The 17191-nt window shown below is 49.1% G+C and overlaps 7 protein-coding genes across 7 annotated transcripts; 3 read left to right on the top strand and 4 right to left on the bottom strand.

The window, feature by feature from the left end:
* Positions 1-38: 38 nt before the first annotated feature.
* Positions 39-2527, bottom strand: VE01_02566 (uncharacterized protein). The gene is made up of 3 exons (XM_018272074.2): positions 1604-2527; positions 1269-1551; positions 39-1215 (listed from the first exon to the last, which is right to left on the bottom strand). Exons 1-3 carry the CDS (start codon positions 1886-1888, stop codon positions 359-361), a joined length of 1425 nt encoding a protein of 474 aa, XP_018132881.1. The 5' UTR covers positions 1889-2527; the 3' UTR covers positions 39-358.
* Positions 2528-2556: 29 nt separating this feature from the next.
* VE01_02565 (uncharacterized protein) lies at positions 2557-4674 on the top strand. Its single transcript, XM_018272073.2, has 3 exons — positions 2557-2912; positions 2977-4167; positions 4225-4674. The coding sequence occupies exons 1-3, from the start codon at positions 2851-2853 to the stop codon at positions 4340-4342; spliced, it is 1371 nt and encodes a 456-aa protein (XP_018132880.1). The 5' UTR covers positions 2557-2850; the 3' UTR covers positions 4343-4674.
* On the bottom strand, positions 4380-5611 carry VE01_02564 (uncharacterized protein). The gene is made up of 3 exons (XM_018272072.2): positions 5124-5611; positions 4983-5053; positions 4380-4923 (listed from the first exon to the last, which is right to left on the bottom strand). Exons 1-3 carry the CDS (start codon positions 5441-5443, stop codon positions 4904-4906), a joined length of 411 nt encoding a protein of 136 aa, XP_018132879.1. The 5' UTR covers positions 5444-5611; the 3' UTR covers positions 4380-4903.
* An 825-nt stretch (positions 5612-6436) lies between these two features.
* VE01_02563 (uncharacterized protein) lies at positions 6437-8425 on the top strand. Its single transcript, XM_018272071.2, has 2 exons — positions 6437-7212; positions 7259-8425. Exons 1-2 carry the CDS (start codon positions 6692-6694, stop codon positions 8397-8399), a joined length of 1662 nt encoding a protein of 553 aa, XP_018132878.1. The 5' UTR covers positions 6437-6691; the 3' UTR covers positions 8400-8425.
* Positions 8426-8560: 135 nt separating this feature from the next.
* On the bottom strand, positions 8561-11042 carry VE01_02562 (uncharacterized protein). Its single transcript, XM_018272070.2, has 3 exons — positions 10148-11042; positions 9383-10092; positions 8561-9288 (listed from the first exon to the last, which is right to left on the bottom strand). The coding sequence occupies exons 1-3, from the start codon at positions 10431-10433 to the stop codon at positions 8659-8661; spliced, it is 1626 nt and encodes a 541-aa protein (XP_018132877.1). The 5' UTR covers positions 10434-11042; the 3' UTR covers positions 8561-8658.
* A 598-nt stretch (positions 11043-11640) lies between these two features.
* Positions 11641-14922, top strand: LAC4_2 (Beta-galactosidase (Lactase)). Its single transcript, XM_018272069.2, has 2 exons — positions 11641-12302; positions 12396-14922. The coding sequence occupies exons 1-2, from the start codon at positions 11688-11690 to the stop codon at positions 14871-14873; spliced, it is 3093 nt and encodes a 1030-aa protein (XP_018132876.1). The 5' UTR covers positions 11641-11687; the 3' UTR covers positions 14874-14922.
* Positions 13836-17080, bottom strand: VE01_02560 (uncharacterized protein). The gene is made up of 4 exons (XM_018272068.2): positions 16980-17080; positions 16570-16902; positions 16251-16516; positions 13836-16205 (listed from the first exon to the last, which is right to left on the bottom strand). Exons 1-4 carry the CDS (start codon positions 17009-17011, stop codon positions 15226-15228), a joined length of 1611 nt encoding a protein of 536 aa, XP_018132875.2. The 5' UTR covers positions 17012-17080; the 3' UTR covers positions 13836-15225.
* Positions 17081-17191: the final 111 nt, after the last annotated feature.

Raw genomic sequence — 17191 nt, 5'->3', positions numbered from 1 at the left:
GTTATTGACAAAAGGAACTGAAGGGGTATAAATTCTATGACATTGGGTTGTTAGTATTAATCCTGAGCTATACGCATTCCCTCTTCAGACACGAGTATATAGATTTTTTTTGCGCATATGTAAAGTACTGTACAGTCCAAATTTGAATAGACTCTATTTGATGAGCTTGTCCACCACCCAGAATTGCATCAAATGGCCTCCGCTGGTTCGTAGACTGTTACAATGCTTCTAAAATGATTGCCTCCCGTTGAGTTGTTTACAATGTATAAATGCTCCCAAGCGCCCCAAAACTCCAAAAAAAAAATATGCATTATCCGCTTCCATGACATCCAAGAGACCTGACGAGTCTTCTGGTGCCTTACTCCTCCATGCCTTCAGCATCTCTCGCTGCATCTCCCCTCCTGAACGGCCCTCCAATCCCATCATCGAAACTGCCCCTTCGGCCCCAGTTCTTAGGCTGTCTCTTTAGGAACGCGCCAACAGATCCCAGGTAGCCCTCGTGTCGCAGGAAATACGCCTTCTTCTGGCCCTGACTCCAAAACTTGATGGCATAGCTCAGTGTGTTCATCGTTTGCCTGTGGCCTCTGATAAAACTGCCTCCAAAATAGATATGTTCAAGCTTGTGCTTCTCCGATTGCAGGTAGGCGATCTGGCCAATGTTGTTCGAGATTGCGTATAGCAGTGATCGCGATACATCGGCTCCGTCAAAGGGCGCGTCCCTCGGTTCATCTTGCGGCGCTGGTGGTGAAGGAGCTTCTATTATTGGAGACATATCACGGTCAACGCCCTCGTCAAATCCACCGGTGTCTTCTGCCTCCATCTCCGCCTCTCTCTTCATGCGGAACACTTTACCAAAACTGCTCGCAATTGTCGTCGACTTCAGCCCTATCTTGCCATAATCTGCGCCATAAATGTCGCCGACTAACATGTCCACTTTCGTGTTGTCTCCACGCTCGGCCATTCCCAGCATGTCGTCGAACGTTCTCGCACCGGTGAGTAAGGATAATAGACCCCATAGAGTTCCCCCGCCCAACGAGGTACCGCCGACTCGCTGGAACTCCTTCGGACCCGAAACCTTGATCATAGACACACCCGAACCAATATTAACAAGCAAGTATGGGTATATGTCAGCACGTGCTTCGGCGAATTGCATTGGATCGGTTTCGCTGTAAGTGAAGACCTCGCGAGGAATTTCGGTGATGAAGAAATCGAGACCTGCAGTTATCGCATTAGAGTATGTCACAGATCTCGGAAATGAAAGTACTAACCGATAATCAGACATTCCATCTCATCCTCCCGCACAATATCAACCCCCAGCGCCTCCTTTATCTTGTCGTAGAACTTAAATGCGCCCCCACCCGTCGCCATCAAGCATAGCTCGCCTGGCTCTGAGCCGTTAAGTGCTTGCTGCTTGAGTTTCAGCTGCTTCATGAACTTTATGCAATCGTCAATCCTGTCGGTCTCGAAGCTCATGAAGTTCAGGCGTCCGCCCGGCTTCGCTGGTGGCGGTTCGCGCGAGAAGTATACGAGTTTGGCTAGAGATCCTCCAATCTGCCACACGGTTAGAACTCGGTCTTGGTACACACCATGGGGGATATCTTACGTCTACGGCAATATGGCTCACAACAGCTGTGTGGTTTGGCAGCCTAATATCGGTCGTCTCATGATTCGCCCCATCGACACCGGACCGATTCGGCGACGTCGAGTCCCTGTCGACGATAAAGGCGCCCTCAACATTGATCTTCACCGAGCCAGGATGGCTGATGGTATTATCTATCTCAGCCGTGTTCGTGCGTGTCCGCCGGTGCTCGTGGTGCTCGTATTCTCCTCCATTGCCAAGGGTCTTGAGCACTGCGGGGGATGCAGGATGTGACGAAATCGGCGACATTGCAGGGCCGTGGCGAGGGAGCTGCCTGTCCTATCCGGCCTTGGATGGACGTTCAAGCTCGAGTCTATTCAGGATGGTATATATAGATGTTGCCGGGTCGCATATCTCATTCTCTGGGTGATCTGGAGACCTCGGAGAATAGTCTCGGTGACTCGGCGTCGTCCCTTTTCTTTGCCGAAACCCTCGTTATCGATAGGGTCTTATCAGAGGGGTCCCTTCGGTCATGTCCCATCTACCCGAGGGAGTTTATAATTGGCTACGTATGGAGGCAGTACGGATTACTGATACTCAGGGCGATGAGTAATCGTGGTCTTTAGGAAGGGAAAGAGTGTAATATATATATATACACCTTATGTTTATACGTTGGTGCATCTTAAATTTGTTCGTATATATTGGAGATATACCTGGGGTTGTTGCACGTGCTGCGTCGCACGTGGATTCTTGTGGATCAAGTGCCTGAGATACGAAAGTTGGGGTAGCGCGACGCGCTTCGCTTAATTGCTTGCGGCGTGTAGCTTGAATAACGCCTACGAGAATAGAATTATGAGAGGTCTCCCTGACTTTATATTGTAAAAATTATCAGAAAATTCAAGTAAATACCCTGAAGGGTTTCTCATGTGATGTTATTTTTCTAACATGTTTTTAAACAAGTAATTGTGTCGAGTTGAACCTCTTATTTACCTTTCGCCGCTTAGTCTTATCGCCCCTTTTTTTGGTGCTACGCCGCCTTGCGCTTGGCTTGGCTCCTGCGCCAAATATTTATAGCATTTCCGGCCAGGTTCCTATCCACCCCCGTACAAGCAGCCACATTTGTCGGCCAACTGTTCCAACCTCACTCCCCACGAATACCCCGAGACTCAATGCGAATAGCTAGGGGATAGCTACTCTGTTAATAATCGCCACGAGTCGATCATCACGAACACCCCTCGGTGACGGTTCTCTCAGAGAGCCTCGTTGTTCGAATGAACCCAATATGGCACAGTAAGAGGGTGCAGCGCAGCGCCTTCTTTATTTTCATTTTCATGTACGTCCACGACATTCTACCGATGCCGCGATTTCGCAATTCTTTAGCTAACAAATACATTCAGTGCTGCGATTGCGCTTTTCGCCTATGGCGGCGACAACTTGCCCTCAGCGTCGGGGGTGTTCCGGTCTGGTTCTCTCAGTAAAGGCGAAAAGGAACAAAAAGCAAACGAGCCATTGGGGCCAAATGTAGAACCTCTATACTCCGGGTCCGAATACGACACCGAGCATATGCCCAAGATCCCCGAGACACCACACACTGGACAAGGAGCAGCAACAGTCGCACCGGGACTCGACCCCAAGCGCATTGCGTTGATCATCGAGACGCGCCCCACCAACGTGCTCCCCCCGCTCCTCACCCACTTCATCGCAACTCTCCCACCCGCCTGGGTCGTCAAGCTGGTTGGGTCGCAAGAAGCCTTCGCAGTGGTGCACAAGTCGTATTCCCTAAAGCAACACATCGCATCGAAGAAGCTCCAGCTTCAAGAACTACCCTCATACTACCCCGTCGACTCGTCTGAGAGCATCTCCCAGACACTCACAAATGTCACATTCTACTCCGAATTCCTCGCTCCGGCGGAATGGGCCCTCTTCTTCCAGACCGACTCGATTATCTGCTCCGCCTCCGAGCAGAACATCGACGACTGGGTGGCAAAGGGCTACGACTGGACCGGCGCGCCGTGGAACGGAGATGTCCCCGGCGGCAACGGCGGGCTCTCCCTCCGCCACATCCCCCCTATCATCGAAGTCCTCAAGAAAGACTCCCGCGAACCAGGACATCGGCAATGGGAGGATACATGGGTGTGCGAGCGCCTGAAGAACGCCGCTCCAGCCCAGGAGGAGAAATACTTTAGCGTCGAGTCCCTGTACGTCGAGAGACCCCTGGGATACCACATCCGCGGCTCCGGTAAACTCCAAGACCCTATAGTCTGGGGCAATGCGACTCGCAGGCGCCAGATCTTCGATTACTGCCCCGAGACGAAGATTCTCCTCGGCAACATGAAAATGATGTCTATGGACGACGCAGCTGATCTTAAGAAGGAACAAGCAGCCGACGCAGAGAAAGCAAGAAAGGATGCAGAGGATGCCAAAAAGGAAGCAGAGAAGCCGAAGACCGAGGAGAAGGCAAATACCGAGGAGAAGCCAAAGACCGAGGAGACGCCCAAGGCCGACGACGCAGCAGCTGCGTCGGTGAAGGATAAGAAGATCGCAACAGACGATAAGAAGCCGGCGACAGAGGGAGAGAAGAAGTCTTCGTGAGTGACTGCACTGCCTGATGCGTCTCCTTCTGGCAGAACCTAACGGTGGGATAGTAGCACCACCACAGCGGCTGCGAGCACGTCCTCCGCAAAGGCGAAGGAGACGACGAGCCAGACCTCTGCAGCGAATCCTGCGAAGACGAGTGGCTCGACTGATTACGCCGACTCGTAGATGACACTGGTTGGTGTTGTATGTGGGTGTATTAGTAGGGAGCTTGCTTTTTAGGTGTCGGAGGGGCTGGGGGTCTGTGTTAGTATAGTGGGAAGTATGTGTATATCAGAAGGATATTTGGGACGATTATCTCTATAGTCTTGATAGCGAATTAGCATGATTACAACGCCTGAAGCTCTGGGACTGAGTATCGTTCCTTTTGGTAGTGGTGATTATGGCCTATGTGATAACACATGTTGGTCTAAAGCTTGAAGAGGAACTATCCTAATCTGCTACTTCGCCACAATTATCAACTATCCCCGTACAATATACAACATACGGCCAATGAAGGCTTAGCACAGCCACTTTCGAACAACTCATCCACAAAATCAGTCGGCGTTCATTTAGGCGTTTTTATTTTTCCCTTTCTAAATGTTTTGATAGCAGCTATATGCAAAAGTGCCGCAGAGTATGGTTCCTACATTCCTTGAAGTGCACAACACAAACCTCGCCACCTGCCCTCAGCCGCGCCTCCCGCCTCCCCCCCAAGCAACCCTCATTAGATTGATAAATGGTAGCCCTCTAGCACTTTCCAAGAGCAGCTACAGCCACAAGTTAGCTTTGATATCCTCCATCATGCCTGACAAAAACTAATACGTACCGGCAGTGCAACGAGGGTCAGTATAATATCCATTAACGTAGCAGTTAATGGTAGCAAGTTTCTGCCAGGTGCTATTCGGCGTCAGTTTATCCAGTTCAACCTCGCACCTCATTACCAGGTAGTGAGGAAGGAGCCACCTACCAATTGCCCTGATAGCAGTCGCCCTTCTTGTAGCAGCCAAAGGGGTAAGCATTCCCCACTTCTATATATACGCTCTCGCCAATATCAGGGTAGCTGAAGCCTGGTCCTTTGCGGCAGTTCACCCGTTTGGAATCGGAATTGATGATAATGCAAGTGGTTACTTTGCGGGCCTCTAACCCTAATGCTTCAGGAGAGGTGTCCTGGGCCTCTGATCGAGCGTCAACGACATCTGCGAGAGCAGTAGCATCTTCAGCTGTTGGAGCGGCCAGAGCAGTAAGGGACAGCAAAAGGCCGACAAATGTGGAGAGCTGGAATTTCATGGTGGAAAGTGAGAGTTTAGATACCAAGGTAGGATAAACGGACTGGAGGTTTGAGGAAAGTCTTTGTTGGGAATATAAAATATTAGAGTTTTCAATCGAGGGTGGCGCTCCATTCTTCGACCTTTTTATACCTGAAAGTATGTGGCAGTGAAGTGAGGCCTCACAATCGCCAAGGGGGGCGAAGGCAAGCTACAATCTGCAGCTTGAGTTGTAGCTTCCCTTTGGGGCCTTTAGCGCTAATAAGCACGGCGTAAACCACGGGCCGACGGGATGATATTGTAGGCCAAGTTAGATCCGTTTATTAATTGATTTGTTCGCTATACTGTGCCCATATACTGTATTACTTGGTGGTTTTTGCTGCGGTGGTTCATACTACCAAAAAGGTGATAATTTCCCGGCACCACGATTGCTCGTGCCGCCTAAAAACCCAGAGGTACCTACGTAGTTAGGGATTTATAATGGCGGTTTAAGCTAAGAGAATCTATCTCTTTACCACTCCTTATGGGTGACTAGCCGATTGATTGTAACCCTGAGTGATTAAATGTCTTTACTTTAATTATAGTTGCTGTAAATACTATCATCGTGCACAGTGATTCAACACTCTCGTTTTAATAATAGTTGCCATAAAGACTGTTCCTGTGCATAGCGATTTAACTCCTTCCTTCTAATAGTAGTTGCTGTAAAGACTGTTCCTGTACATAGCAATTTAACGCCTTCATTCTAATAATAGTTGCTGTAAAGACTGTTCTTGTACATAGCGATTTAACGCCTTCATTCTAATAATAGTTGCTGTAATTGCTATTGTTATGTGCAGGCCCTCATCGGACTTCTAGGCGGCACCAGTATCGCCAGCCAATTACCGGGCCAATTGCTAGTTAGGCCGCGATCACCCCACGCAAATCCCAACACGCCGCTTTATGCTCTCTTACAACTTGGAGTATTTTCTTTTATCACATTTGGACTCATGGCATGGCCATTAATGGAAAATAAGAAAATAAGAGCAAGAACCTGGACAACTTCCATACGATAAAATGGCTAGACTCCAATCCTACTACGAAATTGAAAAGTCCAATTATCTGGATTACTTACGAGATAGGATGGCCATCAAGGTGTCGGTCGAGGGGCTCAACCACCAAGGTTACAGATACGCCCTGGAATTGACCACCCCGCCTTTGGATTTGATTTAAATTGTAAAATCCACGAACAACTTAAATTGATTTTTAAACTTTTGCGGAACAAAAAGTAATCATGAATACTCTAGAGACTCTCGAGGTTCTCGATATTGTCATCATTGGTGCCGGCCCATGCGCACTCGCAGTAGCAGCACGGATGCGAGAGACAACACCCTCAGCGCTCTTCACGGATGCCGAGCACCAGAGATACCACTGGATCAAGCGACACAAGCATCGTGTGAAGATTGTGCCTACCAAGGGACGTGCAACGAATAAAATATTGGTCGAGGACAAGTCGGAGAAGCCATGCGGGCCAATCTGCAAACCACCAAACTATTCAATCGCTGTCTACGACTCCTCAGGGTCAGACTGGATGACAAAGTGGACATGCTTATTTCGTGCTTACAACATCAAGACTTTGAGAAGTCCGTTGTTCTTCCATGTTGATCCAAGAGATCGAGATGGTCTAAAGGCGTATGCATACGCTAAGGGCAGAGAGAAGGAGATGATTGAGCTGAAAGGTGTGGTGGGAAAAGAAATATCAAAGCATCTAATGAAGAAGAAGTTGAAGAGAGGGCCATCCGTAAATGCGCACACGTAAGCTCCAAAATTCCGCTATATAGCTAATTCTGATCCAAGACAGTGGCAAATCGATCGATGAACGAGACATGCAGGACTACTATACACCATCCACATCTCTGTTCAACGACTACTGCCAGGACTGCATCGATCGGTATAGCCTGAATAACCTCGTTACACAAGCTGACGTGCATTCTATCGAATACGATGAGCATGGAACAGATGAGCGTCCCGATAACTGCTTCACCATCAAAACTTCGACTGGTACGCAACTCGCACGCACAGTCGTCCTTGCTATCGGGCCTGGACTGCCAGCTCCTCCGCCATTCACCTCTAATGAGGCAGAGGGTGCTTGTCACACGTCCCAGCTTCTAAAGCAAGAGTGTCTTGCACCACACGTCAAAAGAAAGGTAGATGCAAAGCGCACAACAAATATTATCGTTATTGGTGGCGGCTTGACCTCTGCTCAAATCGTGGATCTCTGCATTAAGAAAGGCGTGTCGAAAGTGTGGCACATCATGCGTGATAATTTCAAGATCAAGCATTTTGATCTTAGCCTTGATTGGGTTGCAAAGTACAAAAATATCAGCCAAGCGGCTTTCTGGTCGGCGGATACAGACGAGGAACGATTTGAGATGATCCTGTCTGCTCGCAATGGAGGTTCGATCACTCCAGCGTACAAGGCTGTTCTTGAAAGTCATCAAACAAAAGGAAAGGTTCTACGCCATACAAAAACACAAATAGTAGGAAAGTCCTGGGACTCGACATCAAAGCTGTGGACAATCCAGACGGATCCTCCGATCCTAGACCTGCCTCCAATAGACTACATTTACTACGCAACCGGCGCAAAGGCAGACATAAAAACTATGCCACTATTACAGCCTCTCTTGAAGAGTCACCCAATCGAGACTGTTGGAGGACTTCCTTGCTTGACTTACGACATGCAATGGAGTAAAGACGTCCCCCTTTTCGTGACTGGACGCCTTGCCGGTCTTCAACTCGGGCCAGGAGCTGCGAACCTTGAGGGTGCTCGGGCTGGAGCGGAAAGAATCGCTTGGAGGTTGCAGGAAATTCTAGGGGAAGTCGATGGAGATGGTGATTGCAATGAATGCATTGATGAGATGGACGAGCTACGAGACCGGGCAGAGAGAAGCTGGACGCATCTGAACATGTTTGATACACTTAGCGTTAGAGGGGGAGACTAAAATAGTATATGGTTCAGTCTCAAAATAGGAATTAAGTTGCCGTAAATACAGGTATGAGAATTTGGAATTAGTAAGAAACGAGTAGAGATTTGGGGTGAGATATAGAACCAGAGTACTGATAATCGAGCTAGACTTGGCCATTATATATCTCTAGGACATGTGTATTCGTATTTGCTCAATTAAACTGCGCTTGATATTTAATCAGACAAGAGTTGTCCTAATGCATGAATACAAGACGCTTTGTAGATCTAATAGCAAGCTAAACCAAACGCACTGGATCTTGGATATCCACAACATTACCCCTGTCATCAATCAACACAGTAGTCTTCTTAGTTGACTCCTTCCTCGGGTTCGGTGCATCAAAGATGCTCGACATCTGCTCCAACGTCTTCCCAGCCGTCTCCACAAAGAAGAAATAAATCACCACCATCTCGACACAGATCCAGCCGATATACACCAAGTACAACTTCCAGCCAATCGCGGCGATTCCAACGCTGATTCCATAAGTGTTGACGACCATTGCAACGTTGAGGAACAGAAAGTTGAGTCCAGAGCCCTTGGCGCGAGTGCGGTTTTCAAGACACTCGACGGAGTAGAGAGTCTGGAGTGGTGTGAAGCCCCAAGCGAATGTCACCATGAACAAGAAAACGCTTACTATCACGCCATAGCTGAGACTGGGATGTTTTTCGGATTGTGCTGTGAATGCGGTGAGGAGGACATAACTGAATAGTGCGCCGGTAAGGCCGCCGAGTAACATAACCCTGCGACCTAGTCTGTCGAGAAGTGTGGCACCGTAGCAAGCTCCGATCATGGTGAAAATGGGGAGGATGGCGTTGATTAGAAGTTGTTGGTTCGGGTCTTTCAGTCCTGCTTGTTCCATCATTAGGGGCTAGAGAGAAGTTAGCTTTGTAGATTCTTAACGATCATTAAAGACATGGAGGCATATGCTAAATGTCGACTGGGAATGGTGTCAAATTACGTACCAAGAAGTATGAGACAACGTTATTTCCCGACCACTGGCCAAAGAAGGACATGAGAACAACCATGTACAATCTGTATCGTGCGCCTGCAGTGTTGACCAGCTCCCGGAAATCCCACCAGGGGTTATCGTTGCGTGTGAGGTTCATCTGCTCAAGCACTTCATGGTACTGGAGTTGAACAACGGGCGCGTTCTCATCACCATCTCCGTGATATTTAGCAAAAATGGCGAGGGCCTCCTCAGGGCGGTCATGGTAGATCAACCATCTAGGGGATTCGGGGAAGAATAAGATGAGAACCATAACGATGATAGGGAGACCAGCCTGAACGAGAGTCGGAATTCTCCAGGCCCAGGAAGTTGCGTAGTTCTTGTTGGAGCCGTAGGTAGCCCATCCTGCGAGAATGCTTCCGAACCACCAGAAGTTGTTGTACATACCAGCCATGGTGCCACGATAGGCCGGGTGGGCCAGCTCAACAGTATACGCAGGCCCGGCTCCAGAGGCGAGGGCTGCACCAAAGCCTAGGATGAAGCGGCCACCCATGAAGACGTTAAGCTCGTGGCAGGAGGCCTGGACTGCGGTACCGATGACTACAACCAGACACCCTACGAATATACAGACTCTTCGACCGTAACCGTCTGCTAAAAAGCCACAGAATGGGAAGGCAGCAATCTGACCAAGGTTGTAAATAATAAAGACGACTCCGGTGGATGATCCTATATAAAGTTAGTCTTCCATGGGAGAATTTCAAAGGTATTAGATTAGACATACCGGCGCCATTAAGGCCGAACGTCTCCTGGTATGGTTTCATAGCATTGACAGCTCCCATTAGAGACGAATCGAAACCGTTCATGGTTGACACCATGTACCCAACAGCCATTATGAAGTACAGTTTCAACATGCTCTTAGACAGCAAAGATGGCTTCTGAGCCGCCATGGCAGCTGACAGAGCTACGGAGGCAGCATTGATCTCCTTAAGGTTGCCCGTCTCCTTCTCCAGGTGATCGAAATCACCATCCTTAGTATCCATATCAGCGTTTTTGGTATCGGACGCCATTCTCAAAGTGAGTAGTAATTGTGACAGAGAAGTGTGGATGGGGAGGAATCATTGAATGCGGGGATTTGGTCTAAGTTATAGAATGAAGGATGAGCGATATAGGAAACGCACTGAAGCTATGGACCCATACTAGTGGCCTGCCGCCTGGTTTTAGACTGTGGAGAAAAACTTCATCCCTATGAGGGGAAGCGGGGTCAAAGTTTCTGTTGCCCAGACACTCGGGGCTGGCTTGACGGCAAGAGTGGCAACTTTTTTGATCGTCAAGCCAGACCCGACAGAAACCCGGGAGATCAGCTGTAAATTGAGAAGTATCATAGCCGAGGGTGGTAAGTCACTCGGCATCGGAGCCCTCCATCCCAGTCCACTTCGTTGTAGTTCAGCTGGGGAATCCTGGGGATTATGTGAATCGTGCATAACCAGCTATCATGACGAAGAAATGGATCAGCTAAAGGCACAATTAGTGTCTCTCTCTACTGTGGCTAGCTACAACCATAACTTCGTACTACATGGTAATATAAACTGCCGTACGGACTACAGTACTACGGTATAGAATCAAGAAAAAAAAAGAAGCAGTATGTGGGGTAAAATATGGGTTTTGATATTTGTTGGAGAAGTTTGGGGAAGTGGGAGAAATAGTCCGGAGATTCGCCGACGCCGAGGCCTTGGGACAAAAAACGAGCACACTATTCCTTCCCCGTATTCCTCATATAGCCTAGACCCGTAACCCCTCCTCCTTCTGTCATTCGAATCGGAGAAGATCAACCTCCACAATACCCCCGCACACTAGTTTCCTGTCGATACCGCCGCTAATGATTTCTCCCCCCCTCCTACGATACCGCCGCTAACTATTTCTCTCAACCCCCGTTCTACCACGTGTTTTATGCCAACGAGCCGAAACCCGTTTGATCTGTAGACGCAGCGGCAACAGCAAACGGTAATCACGACTATAGGAATCAACAAAGCATAGTTGTTTCGTATCTGACAAACGCGTAGGACTAACTGTACGTAATCAGTTTTCAGGTATCTCCACGGTATCACGTAACGTATCATAAATAGGATCGAGTCTCCGCAAATAAGTATGGAGTAGTCTAAACCATTGTGCACCGTTAACGGATCTTCGTTCAGCTGTAGTTAGTAATACGCAGTAGGCTCGTATAATAGCCTATTCTCTTAAACAGTTATAACCCGGTGCTCCTCAACTGCTCTTCTCGACTTTGATTCCAATAACTTGAGTTCATCTATGTCCCAGTAAAAATGGCTTTGACTAGTATCACGACATTTCCAGCAGACATTCCGAACTGGAATAACCTGTCTGTCATCCACCAAAACACTCTCCCTCCCAGGGCGTCATTTTTACCATATCGTAATGAAGAAGACGCCTTATCCCATGAGAGCTCTAAAGCAACGGTTCAATCTCTCTCCGGAACATGGAAGTTCAAGCTCGCAAACAGCCCTTTTGAGGCACCGGAAGATTTCCAGCTCCCAGAGCACGATGTCTCAGACTGGGCACCGATCCAGGTCCCGGGGATGTGGCAGCTTCAAGGCCATGGAAAGGGTCCGCAGTACACAAACGTCATTTTCCCGTTCCCAGTAGATCCGCCAAATGTTCCGTTCGATAACAACGAAACTGGATCCTACGTCCGCACATTTAGAGTCCTTGAGCCTTTTCGGGACCACCAACAGAGGCTTCGGTTCGAGGGTGTGGACTCGGCTTTTAACGTCTGGGTCAACGGGAAGCACGTTGGCTACTCGCAGGGTGCTAGAAATCCCTCTGAGTTTGATATCTCCAACGTCGTTGATGTGAATGGAGAGAATACACTCGCTGTCCAGGTCTATCAATGGTGTGATGGGAGCTATATTGAAGATCAGGTAAGTCACAAACTCTGTTGCCTCGTTTTAATCAGAATGAGAAAATTCTTCCCAACCCCTCTCTGGGAACCTTGGCTCACGGTATAATTTTAGGATCAATGGTGGCTTAGTGGAATTTTTAGAGATGTTGCCCTGGTCGCCTTTCCCAAGGTCCACATTCAAGATTTCCACGTACAGACGCTTTTGGATGACAAGTACGAAGACGCCATTTTGTCAGTAGACGTGGAGTTGAGTTCTTCGGCCAAGGTTTCCTTGAATCTCAGGGATAAGGACAACGCAATCATTGCCTCGGCGTCAGATTCCTCAAATGGAAACAGCGTGAAATTCCGAATTCCAATCAAGAACCCTCACAAGTGGACCGCCGAGACGCCGTATTTGTACCATCTTTCACTTTCGGTTGACGACTGCAGCATTGCGAGCTATGTTGGGTTCCGCAAGCTGGAGCTCCGAGATGGACTCTTTTTGGTGAACGGCAAGAGGATAGTTTTCCGCGGTGTCAACAGGCACGAGCACCACCCGTTGACTGGCCGCACTGTGCCTCTAGAATTTCTAGAGAAAGATCTTCTCCTGATGAAAACTCACAATATCAATGCCATCCGCACATCACATCAGCCGAGTGATCCAAGGCTATACGATCTAGCCGACAAGCTAGGTCTCTGGATTATGGATGAAGCCGATGTCGAGTGCCACGGCTTTTCACACGTCGATGACGCCGCTCTAGATGAGGAGCAGAAGAAGCTCAGCTTTGAGGAGAAGAAGGCCATGACATACGGTAATGCAGCGAGGTGGACTAGTGACAATCCCGCTTGGGAAGAGTCATATGTCGATCGCGCAAAGCAGCTTGTTATGAGGGACAAGAACCACGCATCTGTTATCATGTGGTCTCTTGGCAACGAGGCCTTCTACGGGTGCAACTTCCAGAAAATGTATGACTGGATTAAATCCTATGATCAAACGAGGCTGGTTCACTACGAAGGTGACACCCATGCACAGACCGTCGATGTTTACAGCAGAATGTATCCTCAGGTCTCATGGATCATCGACTTTGCAACAAAGGAGGAGAAATGGGAAAAGCCGTTGATCCTTTGCGAATTTGTGCATGCGATGGGGAATGGACCAGGAGCCATCAAAGAATATATGGATGCTTTCTACAAGTACCCAAGGCTTCAGGGCGGTTTTGTCTGGGAGTGGGCAAACCATGGACTCAAAACCAAGGCCGTTACCGGCGAAGAATTCTACGGTTACGGCGGCGATTTTGGGGACACACCAAACGATGGAAACTTCGTGATGGATGGCTTGCTATTCTCAGACCACACGCCTACACCGGGTTTAATCGAATATAAGAAAGCTATCGAGCCCGTGCAGGTCATTGGTGGTTCATACAACGAAGTTGAAGTTATCAACCGATATGACTTCGCTACACTCGACCATCTCCAGTGCAAGTGGTCGATTGTCGGTGATAGATACGAAGAGTTGGGTGGCGATATTAGCATCCCCAAGGGAATTCAGCCTGGCCAAACGGCTAAGCTTGCGATTCCTTTCACTGCCATCGATAGCGTGCCCGCAGGAGCTGTTTTACAGGTTACATTTACTCTCAAAGAAGCTACTATCTGGGCTGAAGCCGGACATGAGATCGCCTGGGGCCAGATCGAATTAAAGCCCGCTGCCTCCCTACAGTCGCTGACACCTCCCTCATCCACATGCCCGACACTCATCCAAAAGTCGCCGACACTGTTGTCTATTTCCAGCGCCACCTCGGCTTGGGAATTCAACCTCGTCACCGGCTCGCTCAGCTCCTGGAAAAAGGGTGGATCCGAGATAATCCACACAGCACCCGTGATGGACTTCTACCGCCCCCAAACAGACAATGATTTCCCACACGATGGAGCAGAGTGGAAGGAGAAGCACCTCGAGCAAACCGCCGAGCACACTCGGCAGGTGGGCTGGGGTACTTCTGGCACAAATGTCACCGTCACAGTCCAGAAGCGCATTGCCCCTCCTGTCCTAGAGTGGAGCGTGGACACCACAACAACATATACCTTCGGCGAGACGAGCGTGGGCATCAAAGTCACTGGCACAACGCAGGGTGCCAATTTGCCGAAAACCTGGGCACGAATCGGTCTTACGATGGCCCTAAACAGCGAGGTAAACGGTGTGGAGTGGTTCGGTCGCGGCCCAGGCGAGTCCTACAGCGACAAGAAGCTGTCACAACGCATCGGGACCTGGAAGTCCCCCGTCGACGCCCTGTTCACCAACTACGAGTACCCACAAGAATCGGGTAACCGTACTGACGTGCGCTGGGTCGCGTTCCAGGATGGGACCGGTGCGCCTTTGCTGAAGGCGAGCTTTGGGGATAAGGAGGGGTGCAGCTTCTCGGCGTCGCATTATACGGCGGCGGATATTGATAAGGCGACACATCCGTATTTGTTAGAGAGGGAGAAGAGGGAGGAGGTGATTGTCAGGCTTGATTGGAGGCATCATGGGTTGGGAACTGGAAGCTGTGGACCGAAGACTATGGAGGAGTATGCGCTTAAGAGTGGACCGTTTGAGTTTAGTCTGTTGCTTGAGTAGTCGAGTTACTTCCAGCGTAGATATACAGCTTTAATTATAGATAGATAGGATATGAAGTATATATGAAGTCATACCTTTAGACTTGCGGAGTTTCACAATGTCTATATGCCCTTTAATAACATCCTACCGAACATGAGACTTTCTAGCTTCTCATCTCTCTATGTTTCGAGTTCATATATGGCAGAAGCATATCGGCGGTAAAGCGGACCTTACGGTATGTATTTCGCGGTTGATGAATTGGTTTTCAACCGAGGCGCGTAGATCTGCCATATCCTGTGTGTGGAGTTTCCCATGGCGAATATACAGCAAAGCTCCGTGGCGATTCCGTCGGAAACATCTTCCCAGCCCATTCTCAAGGCGGCAAAACGTTATAACGCGGCGACGGGCTTGGACAGACACTCACACTCGTCTGCTCTTCCACAGGCCCCTGCGTGTAAGCCTCAATATTACGTGCCCAATCCAACGCAGCCTGCGCGCTATCCTCCGTCTTCTCTTCAATCGGTTTAGAGAACTCAGACAAGAACTTCATCATCCACTCATCCATCCTAAACGACGTTGCCATGCTCGTCCTGCACATATCGTGAAATATATGCAAGCGCACAAAGCACATATCCAGCCATGCCCACCAGCGTTGCATGTCCGTCAGGATCTGGAAGTTGCGTACGACTCTTTGTCGCGCGACGGCGATCTCGGCTTCGTCGGTGCCGAAGAGCAGTGTGTGGATTTGCACCGTGGAGGCGATGACCAGGATGTGGCCTACCATGTTATACCTGACCTCGCATCCGGGTGTCTCTTGTGCTGCGTAGACAATGAGACACAGGTTCGCGGCGTGTTCTTTACACTTTTTCGCGTAGCGGTTCCCTCCGGTGCTGTGCTGGTCGTCGTTCAAGAACTGGTAGAATAGTAGTTGGCCGTAGTGATAGTAACCGAGGTAGACTGCTACAAATATCCTTCCGAGGCCTTGAGATGCGTATCGCTGGAGGTTTTCGGGCGTATTATGCATGTATTCGGGGAGGGCATTGTACCAATTGTCAAGCTTTAGTGAGAGATCTTCGGCCGTTTTATCGAGAACTAGGGTGACAGTGCCGGATGTGACAGTCTGCGTGATGGCGTCGTTGATTTCCATCAAAATACGATTGAGGAGGATCATCTGGGCTATAAGAGATGAACTCCGATCAGAGCTCACCTCTATATTGTCCTGGGCTCCACGGCGCCATTGGAGAAACGTATATTCGTCGATTGGGAGGGGGAGATCTGAGAAATGGCTCATTTGACGTGGGAGACGGACGCTCTTGGACGACCATACATCCACCATGCATAGTGTCCACCAGACTAGCTCAATTAGAAACTTGAAAGTAACTAAGAATAGAGACTCACTTCTAATATTCAACTCTTGTTCTAAGGCAGTTGCTCCGGTTCTCTTAGAAAGGCCAAGCAAGTTCGCCATTCGGCAAGCCACCGTATAATATATAGATTCATTGAAGGCACGTGCTTCACAAGATCCGATTCCCCCAAGAAGAATACATGCTTGTATAGTGGTAATAGATGTGTCTCGTATATCAACTAGTCTGGCACTCTCATCGTAGTACGGTTTACTTCGTTCACGGGGAGCAATACCAGAAAACACCTCATTTTCGGAGAACCTAGGGTAATTTCAGCAAGGCAATACGTCAAAAAGGCTTAGGATAAAAGAAACCTTGCAGATAAAGCAAATATAGCAAATAGAATAACTGGCGGGACTACCCCTTGCCGGACATCTTCCGTCAAGCTAGGCCTATGAAATATGGAATGGAACTTGTCATGAATGAAGTCAAAATACAGCTCCACCAGCTCTAAGCAAAGCTCCCGAGGAGGCAGCGGTAGCCCGACCAGTGCTGACTGCCGTACAGCAGGTGGTGAGGATGGCGCACTGTAACCTTGGGATGAAAGGGAGGGGGCCCCGCTACCTCGAATACACGTGATGCTACGCTCGGTGCAGTAAAGGCAGGTCGTCGAGCCATGGACTGACGTGCACTTCCTGCGCCGCGATCTGTAGGCGTTAGAAATATTGTGATGACAAGGGTTAGGGTTATAGATATTGGTATTATAGAAGAAAGCATGACATACCTGCAGGCTGAACAAGCTACTAACGCCCTCATTTCATGTTGACCTTGGCGCTTGTGGCTTGTAGCGTGTCGCGATATATTTGTTGCTGGAGTTAATCAAGCAGGGGTCGTTGTCTCTCAAGTGACAGGGATTTTGCGGGGGGGGGAGAAGCCACTAACGCTCATGCCAAGCGATTTGGGTTGACATTGGCTAGCGCTCACCTCTGGTTCAAG

This window comes from Pseudogymnoascus verrucosus, assembly GCF_001662655.1.
Source record: "Pseudogymnoascus verrucosus strain UAMH 10579 unplaced genomic scaffold scaffold_8, whole genome shotgun sequence".
NCBI classification, from domain to species: domain Eukaryota; kingdom Fungi; phylum Ascomycota; class Leotiomycetes; order Thelebolales; family Thelebolaceae; genus Pseudogymnoascus; species Pseudogymnoascus verrucosus.
Note: the sequence above shows the minus strand (reverse complement) of the source record. Positions and strands in the feature narration are given on the sequence as shown.